Source organism: Benincasa hispida, chromosome 2 (assembly GCF_009727055.1).
Source record: "Benincasa hispida cultivar B227 chromosome 2, ASM972705v1, whole genome shotgun sequence".
Classification (NCBI taxonomy): domain Eukaryota; kingdom Viridiplantae; phylum Streptophyta; class Magnoliopsida; order Cucurbitales; family Cucurbitaceae; genus Benincasa; species Benincasa hispida.
The window spans coordinates 60,893,267-60,902,792 of record NC_052350.1 but is presented as its reverse complement, the minus strand read 5'-3'; the positions used below and the strand labels follow the sequence as shown (position 1 = coordinate 60,902,792).

At 35.7% G+C, this 9,526-nt stretch overlaps 1 protein-coding gene across 1 annotated transcript; it reads right to left on the bottom strand.

Annotated features, from left to right (window-relative positions):
* Window positions 1-2,528: 2,528 nt before the first annotated feature.
* On the bottom strand, window positions 2,529-9,005 carry LOC120071131 (DEAD-box ATP-dependent RNA helicase 3, chloroplastic). The gene is made up of 10 exons (XM_039023208.1): window positions 8,356-9,005; window positions 7,633-7,769; window positions 7,142-7,553; window positions 6,400-6,498; window positions 5,491-5,715; window positions 4,525-4,902; window positions 4,290-4,433; window positions 4,088-4,183; window positions 3,640-3,911; window positions 2,529-2,960 (listed from the first exon to the last, which is right to left on the bottom strand). The coding sequence occupies exons 1-10, from the start codon at window positions 8,785-8,787 to the stop codon at window positions 2,894-2,896; spliced, it is 2,262 nt and encodes a 753-aa protein (XP_038879136.1). The 5' UTR covers window positions 8,788-9,005; the 3' UTR covers window positions 2,529-2,893.
* Window positions 9,006-9,526: the final 521 nt, after the last annotated feature.

The window sequence follows — 9,526 nt, the reverse complement described above, 5'->3', positions numbered from 1 at the left end:
GGGGGGGAAAATGAGATAGAAGATGAAATTGTACCTATTAAAAGGGTTGTTTTTTTAGCATGGTATAGGAAAGGAGAACGTGAACCAAGAGGAGAACATAGTTGAAGACAATTCAAACTATGAATGTGAATTACTAGACGAATTGAATGATGAGTCTAATGAGTCTGATGAACTACAAATGGTACAATGTTAAAATCTCTAGTGAAAGAAAAGATCCTTAAAAAGGACAAACTTCACGAGAAAGAAATCGGAGAGTCATCACCAAAGTTATTTGGGTGTATTCGCAACATCTCATGAAGTTCGTAAAATAGCTTGAGTTGTGCTCTCTGTTGTTTGCCTTGTAATGTTCTAAATGTCTTGTGAAGTTATTTCATGGGACAAAAGACAGAAATCAACTCAACTTTATGAGACTATAAATTGTCATTTGTCTCGTAAAGTTGAGTTCATAATTAAGTTTTTTGTCTCTTGAAGTAACTTTACAAGACAAACTTACAACATTACAAGACAAACGGCAGAGAACTTACAACATTTTTCAAAGTTCTCACTATTGCGAATACTTCACGAAACAAATATTTGCAACAACTTCACGAGATATTTGTCTTGTGAAATTCAATAACCTAAAAAAATGCGAAATCAAACCCAGAAAAACATTTGCCCCCTAACCCCTCATATTTTACAGGTTCTTTTAAATTCGTTAAAGTTCAAAGAATGAAATGACAAATATGTCGTTGATAAAAAAAATGGTTTTGGGTTTTTCACTATATTCCTACCAGAAATCGCACAAACTCCCCCTATAAACAATAGAATTGATCAATCATTTAGAAAGAAAGAAAATGGAAAAGGTATTGTGTACCTTTTGTCAAAATCCGAATTGGAAGAAGGGAAAACGAAAGACGTCTAACACACGAAAGATGGGTCTTTTTTATAAAGGTAGTGGAATTTTTACGACAAGAGAGTCCAACAATGGTTGAAAACTCAACGAGAAGAAGTAGTAGAAAACTCTACCTTCCCCGGGAAGATGAAGTCTTTGTAGTAAGATTTGTCTTTTTTAATTCATTTGAGGGGCAAAATTGTAACTTTACATTGTGGGTCCCTCCACTTAAAATCTAAAATGTTTAAAAAGAGGTAAAAAAAATTTAGACTTTAAAAATGAGGTTACTTCTGAATAGAAAAAAAAAAAACCTTTTTGGGTCAAAACCGACAATTTTCCAAAAAATAATTAAGATTCTTGGGAATAAGTGTGGAGAGAGATGAATATACTTTTTCATATTTAAAATAAATGGTGGTTTTTTCAAAACCATGTGAGTCCATGGTATTGGCACACATTTTTATGGCATGTTAAGTCGAATTTATTGTGCTGAAGAGTGAAAACACAATGACACATTTTATCTTTTAACTAATAATACAATTATTTACTAAAGTTAGTCGGTGGTTAGTTTTTTCTAGGGTTGGCAACGAGGATTCCTTATCCTTGTATCCACGGGGGTATTCACCCTATTTCTGCAATTGGTGGGAATGGGGGTGGGGATTTCCCATAAGAGAAAACGGGTCCTTGCAAAGACCCATCTTCGTTGAAAAACTAAAAAATAATAGATATAAAATCAGCCACTGTAACTCAGTGTCAAGTGACGAGGATTTTGACAGCGACAACAACTTCGACGACAGATCTATGACTAACAGTGATGACGACATGTTTGGAAGGGGAGATTAGAGATGGTGAACGTGAAAATCAAAAAATGAATGGTGGAAAAAAAAAAGGTAAAGGGATGAGATTAAGGTTTGGATTTGGACTTGGATTCTTGGTAAGTGTTGTTGGGCTTATGCTTGGACTTTGGCTTCTTATTTAAAAATATAAAACTATTTAATTTCTGAAAAATAAATAACTACATGTAATATATATATATATATATACTATTTAGGATTAGGGTTGAGAAAACTATTCGAAGCCGAGATCGAAATAGGGATCCAATTATAATCTTCAGTTTGACCTCCATCCCTTATTAAAGCATAGATTTTCCACCTCGATCGGAACAGGAATCCACAAGAACATAAACCAATTGATTGTTCTCCAATCAATCAGATCGCTTAATCAATCAGATCGCTTTTCAAAGTTCTGTTGCTCACCCCTACCAATAGCCTAACAAATTATTCTTTATTTATTTGGTTTACATTCAATTTTCTTTGACCATTTTTTTTTCTGGTTAAATAATAGCAGTTTCAAAAAAAAAAAAAATTAAAACCTCATTTGCCTTTTAAATTTCAAGTATTGACCCCTTTTTTCATAACTAAATTCACTCAAAGGATCCCTACTCTAACAAAGATTCAAGGTTCTCCACATGAGGCTAAAGGGAAAATCTACTTCTTGTTGGTGTTGTTGGGCTGACAATTAACAAGATAATCTTCACCCTTTTCGTAGATGAGATATAATTTCGCTTACACAGTAAAGGGAAGATCAGTGATCCTCAAATTAGCAAAAGAGATTCCATGTCATAGAGAACCTGGGCCGTTCCAACGAAATAGTAAAAATCAAGTTACCAACGGAATGCTATGCTGTTTTCATTTCTTCATTCTTCTGGAACATATACATTCTACATGTGGGGTCGAAAAAGGGTATCCATATAACTCAAAACATGACAAATCAATTTTGAATGCTTCACTGCGCAAAACTTAAATTAGAACAGACTGAGAATGTTGCAAACATTGTAAAAGTGATCTTGTAACGCAACATGAGACTGAGCGCCATTCCTTTAACTCTTTCAAGCAGCATCTTCGAAACCTAAATACCAGCCACTGAATGTAAGATAATGCGACATAGCTGAACCCAAAAACCTACCGGTAAGTAAGTCGCCACAATAACTAGAAGCTGATCAAGTATATTTAGTCTTCTTGCTTATCACTTGTCAGGGCATTCTGATGCCCTGTGCCCCATCCTTCCGCAATTAAAACAGGAGCCTCCAAATCTGCAATATATATTCAGTTACATCACTGTTATCTAGAATAGAATTGAGCATATGCATGCCAATATATTCTTCCTTGAGAACAAATTTCGAAAGAAGAAAAAAGACAAAGAAGAAGAAAACAGAGTAACTTCACAGATGAATTAGTGAGCAAAACAGGCTGTAGTCTCCTAAATGAATTAGTTAAAGTGGAAATGCAAGAAAAGGTGGAAGGACAAAATTATATGCAAGAACAGGGTCACCTCCAAGTTCAAAACTTGAAAACAAAATTTCTAATTTCTACAGATATTGTTGACGCTTATCATCAATGAACACCAAAGAATTTCAAATCACCTTCGGGAAAATATTCGACACCATAAGAATATGAATATTTTTCCCAAATTTAATACTGACAATTCTTTCCCGGAAACACATCCCCTCCCCTCCCCTCCCCCTAGAAAAGAGAGGAGAGAATAAGAAACCAGAACCTAAGTACCCGCAATGATAAAAAGAAAATGGAAACGAAATCAACTGCCTAGTCAACTCACCCATCCCAAAAAATTATTCTTCTTTCCTTGTGGAAGTACTGAATTTTTAAAGATTAATGCTCTTCAATGTCTTGCTATAAACCCATCGTTTTACTTCCAAAACACTGTTGCAAGGAAATACACAATAGCCACTATCATATTAAGCAACAAATTACCTATCCACGGATGATGACCTGCTTGATCGTCTGCCTCCAATCAGCCAATCATCTCCTGAGCTTTTAAAATTCCGACCCCTGCTGCTGTTAGTTCTAAAACTGCGATTTCTACTGAATAAATCACCATCATCATCAGAGTCTCGACTGCTTCCCCAGCCCCTTGATGTTCTAAAACCTCTGCGATCCCTAGAGCTATTTCGGCTATTTCTTTCTCTGCCAGAAAATCTTCCATAGTTGTCACTTGGTGGGCCATCGTCTTGCAGAGGAGGTAACTGCAAAAAGTGAAGTATAGAACGTGTTCCAACATTTCTGTTAGTGGCCATCCATCAAAAAGATAAGAAAACTATTTTTGAGGAACCATAAGAATATTATTAACTAAGCCCCATTTGTGATGATGAGAGAAAAGAACAAACTTAATTGAGATGGTGAGAGGAAAGAACAAACTTACCTTCGTTACCTTCAAAATAGTATTTCCTTCTGGAAGTTCCTTATTCAGCAACTCTTTTGCTATTTCCTCTGGAAGATCAAATACTGCTCCATTTATCTGGCATTACCAACATCAATATTTAAGTTCATAAAACAAAATTGTATGCCAACGAAATTTTAAAATAAAAGACATGAAATAGGTACAGCATGCTAAAAATTTTCACCCTTTCATCTGCAATTAGATGTATTTTTCCAACTTCGTCTGCAGCTGGGGAATAAATGTCAGACAGAAATCCAGTGACAGACCTAGCAGATAAAAACCCACGTGAATAAGATGGATCCCTGGTCAGCTGCAATGTCACCCATCCCTGCAACAAATATGTTTTACCTTTATTGACAACCATTTGGAAGAGAGAATTCTTTTAACTATACAGAATTCACAAACAAAACTCTTAATACCTGTTCGTGGTTAATAAGTGACCGTGATGAAGGAGGATGGGAGAACCCACTTAATTGTGCAAGAGCAGCCGCCAGAGCACCTGGTCCTTGTTCATCAATTAATTTCCGTGCAGTTGGAGTGAAAAACTCAATAGATTCAGGATGAACTCCACGAAGAGTAACAACCACTTGCTCAGCTGATGATTCTAGAACCTCCTCAATGGCAGGTGGATTTGCAAACTCAAATTTGCACCCCACATCACGCTCAAGTGATCTAACTGTTCTCCTTTGACTATTTGTAAACATTAAAATGGCAGTACCCTCCTTTCCTGCACGTCCAGTACGGCCAGAGCGATGTACAAAAGTCTCGGGATCATTAGGAAGTTCATAGTGGATAACCTGTCGTGAAGATAGAGAGAAGTCAAGTTAAATAATTGAAACAGAGAATGAAAATTTTGGAAAGAGGTATAATTTACAAGCGAAAGAAAAATGAGTATGAGAATGAAACTTTAAAAAATAAGATACTTCACATGCCAATGCCCGACTCTATTGTTTGAAGAATGCTCAAATACTCTCTAATTGGCAAAATCATTAGTGCACGCCTCAGATTGAAAATTTGGACAGGGTACAAAAGCATTGAAACTAAAAGTTTGTACCATCATTTAGGGAAAAAAAAAAAAAATCCATCCAACGGACATGGTCACCTGGAAAAATTGCTGCTGGCGTTCCTCAAAATGGCTAGTTTTGTTTTGTTTTTTTTTATTTATTTATTTATTGAGAAATCAGCTTTAATTCAAGAGACGGAAGTCCAAAGGCGCTTCATAGAAGAAAGAGTAGAAACTGAAACTTATCCCTACTTTTGGTCAAATGAAATCTCGGATGATTACAAAAGAAACGCAAAACATATGGGGGTTGGTGTATAAGTTTCACATTGAACAAGAGCAAAAGAAATTGGCATTGATCAGAATACAGTCCAAATGAAAGTACCAAATCAACATTTGGGATATCCAGTCCTCGTGAAGCTACATCAGTTGCAACAAGCACAGTGAATTTCCCCTGCCGAAAGCCATTTAATGTTCTTTCACGTTGATGCTGTGATATATCTCCATGCAATGCTTCTGATGTTATGCTATTAGCTAATGCCAAAGAGACTTCATCAGCATCACGTTTTGTCTGAGTAAAAACAATGGTCTTGCCCCCTTTAGCGTAAACCTGAAATCATGATGTTATCAGACTCATTCTTTATGGGGATCAGTCATTAAAATAACTATGGTTCACATGAAAATGAAAGGATGCTATTACGGATGAAAGAGTTTTTCATGGAAGATATTTCTCAAGGGCTCAATTTTATATCGTAAAGTCCAATTTGTGTTAGGAAATAGGGTTAAAATCAATAAGAATGTTTTCACGTGCCAATAGCAGTGTTTTAAGGGCACAAGGCTTAAACTCAACAGGTAGTCCAGAGGTTTAAAAAAAAAAAAAAAAAAGCACGAATGTATCATTAGAATGAAGTGAGATGCAACTTTTTAAATATTAAAGGAATATACAGACAAACATACATGAACAAGCATAAATGTTCCTTATCAAAACGAACCATGACAAGGGAATTAATTGATTTTAAGCTAAAATTCATGTTCGAGGTGAATATTAAGAATTTATAGTTAAAAGAAATTAGTTTTTCCTTCGTTTCTCAATGACAGCAAGTTTTTCAATAAACAAACTTAATTTTTTACCAAAATTTTTAACTTTAAGAATTAGTGATAATCTAATATGTTCAAACCAACCACATAACAAGACATCAAATAAAAGCTTTGCAGTTACAGCATACAAAAGAATAAGTCCCAAGATTACTGGTCTGTAATGTTCGAAGAAAGGGGGATATGCTTCAATCCTTACCGTTACAAGATCTCTGAGAATGGTTTGCTTTGAAGTTGCGGTAGTTAATATGGCATGAAGTTTGATCCCCTCAGCAAGCTTTTCATCTTGGTCGCCAACCTACACATTTGATACAGGATGATTATCTTTACTTAATAGGAATTGATCTTTATATGGAGAATTAAATCAATTTCTAACGCCAAAGTGAGTCTCATTTCTTAAAACTTGCATTAGTCTCATTTCTTAAAACTTGCATTAGGCAACCAGATTACAATTGGTATTTTTTTTTTTCCTTTTCACATACACTAGCTTGTCATGACAACATTGTCACACGGGAGATGCAAACCAAATGTCAAAAATGAGAAGACTGGAAAGTGGAAAAAAAAAGGAAGGAAAAGAGAACATACAAAATAATCTAGCTCATCTCTTCAGTACACTATAATCCAAAGAGCAAGCATCTTTCCACCACAATTTAATGGTTTATTACAATAAAATATGCAAATGTCAAAAATGAGAAGACTGGACATGTTTGGATTGATTAGAGAAAAAAATATTTTTCAAAAAAGTTATTTTCATTTAAACTTTTTTTTTTTTTTTTGGATAAAAACTGTTTAAAATAAAGTTTTAATTGTTTCAAAAGCTTTGCAGTAGTTGCCAAATACTTCCATTTTTCCAAAATGACTTATTTTCAAAATTAAACACTTGAAAAGTTAAACCAATCCTAAGTAATTAATTAAGATGTTACAAAAATGTAAAATATTACCAAATCAATGGTCAATGGATTTTCCAAATATTTGCGTGCAAGTTTCTTAACCCACGTTGGCATAGTAGCAGAGAAAAGCATGCTTTGTCGCTGAGATGGAAGCTTTTCTAAAATTACTTCCACATCCTCCTCAAACCCAACAGCAAGCATCTGATCTGCTTCATCTAATACTAAATATTCCACTTCCCCCAAATTGAGGCTGTTACCATTTATTAGGTCTATTATTCGACCAGGTGTTCCAACTACCACATCAACTCCACGAGAAAGAGCATTTTGCTGTGTAATATATGAAACTCCTCCATAAACACAAACAGTGTTCAGATAAGGTGCAGATTCTTTAATCTCTTTTTCCACTTGTTTGGCTAGTTCCCTGGTGGGAGTTAATACCAAAACTCTAGGAAGACGCGACCGCCTGTAACGAATACTGAAAAGTTAGTAGTTTTGAGACAAATCTCTTGGTACCAGGTTTTAAGGAAATCACAAAACCGTACCTTCGCGAGCTTCTTAATTCATCATCTTCAGTTAGTTTTTTGAGAATTGGTATCCCAAAGGCTAATGTCTTCCCTGTACCAGTCTTTGCACGGGCAATGAGGTCTCGACCTTCTAATGCAGGGACAAGAACAGCTCTCTGCATTATTTAAATGAAAAAATAAATAAATAATTGGAGATACAATCGCACCACTTGACTAATCAAATTGGTCAACAACAAATATCTTGTAACGAAACATAGTTGAGGTTCAAAACAAATTACTTCTCCTTGTATAATTAAAATAACCTGGAAGATTAACTCAAGAATAAAATGAATCTATATCCTAAAAGAAAACTACATTTAATTGTGGAAAATTCTTAAACAAGCAAGGGTATGCATCATGCTCAAAACTTCTACACAATGGATTTTACATGTTAGCATTTCCCACATCTGTAACATTTTGAAATTTAAACTTAAGCGAACAGACAATAATTGGATTTAAAGTAATAGCCTCAACAAACCGAACAAAAATATTGGAAGAGAACGGAGAAAATCACAACTTCAAACTTAAAGCAGTGCGCCTGATTAACGAAAGAAACCGTGTCCCACCTTTCGCAGATAGCATTTACCAAGTAATTGAAAAAAAAAATCGAATAACCAAATTAACTGTAAAATGACACAGGAATGAGGAATAAAGCTGTATGGCGAATCCATAAATAAGCGGAGTCAGAGAGTGGGATAGTACTTGAATGGGGAAGAGGTGGGTAATCCCACGCTTCTGAAGAGCATCCGTGAGACGTTGGGGCAAGTTTAATTTGGAAATGGCGAGCTCATCATCGTCAGCAGGAGGAGCAGTAGAGAATGCAAGAGATGAATTAGATTCAGAGTCAACGAGATTACCATCCAAGGAGTCTTTAGAGAAGCCATCGAGACTTCTAAAAGCCTCTTCGCTGAGGATGGAATTGGGAGTTGCAATTGCAGAAGAAGAGGTGAATCCGGACAAGTTGCGACGGCTACTACCACTGAAACAAGTTTGAGCTTTCAGGGCAATTAAATGGGACTTTTCAGCAAAAGAAAGAGAGGGCGTCGGTGATGCCGTCGCCGTTGTTCCCATCCTTCTGTACATATCAAGATTTGGTGCATGATGAATTGCAGTAACTCCGAGAAGGGAAGCCATTTCTTGTTTTCAGCTTCTCTTCAGTGGCTAACTAAGTTGCGAGGCTTTTCTTGGCCAGCTTGCACTAGCTCAAAGTCCCAATGGAAGAAGAAGAATCAGGAACTGGAGGAGTAGAGGATGGGTTTATAGGGGCTTTATCAAATACTACACAGCCAGCGATAAGGATAGAACGTATGGACTATATGGTTTTGCGTTTGCCTTAACCACGTTACCCCCAACTCCTCTGTTAAAGAATATATATATAGTGAAGCCGTGAAGGTTTAGATATTTCGATTATATGGGAAGGTTTTTTACACGTCCCCTCCGTTTCTAAAATCCTTTGGGGCTTCAAGTAGGGATGGTTTTCCTTTCCATAAACCCTAGACTTTTTTAGTTCATCAGATTTCATGACTTTATTAGCTTTATATCTATAAAATAAAATATCTAACAACCTTGTCTTTTTACTCTAGGTATAGGGTAAATTCCTTAGGACATTGAATTGTGGCATTTATCCGAGCCTTCATTAACCATAAACATATGGGTTTAATGGTTTAGACCTTTAAATATACTTCATATAAGATTGAATAGGTCTTGAATCCAGTTCATCATACTATAATTTGAGTAAACATTGCAATGACATAAAAGGTGTCATTATCAAACCAAATAGTATGTGCATATTTGAGTCTCTCCTTTGGAAGGTTGTCCGACATTCATCTAAGAACTGACATGTGGAAGCAATTAAGGATCTAAACTCTCTAAC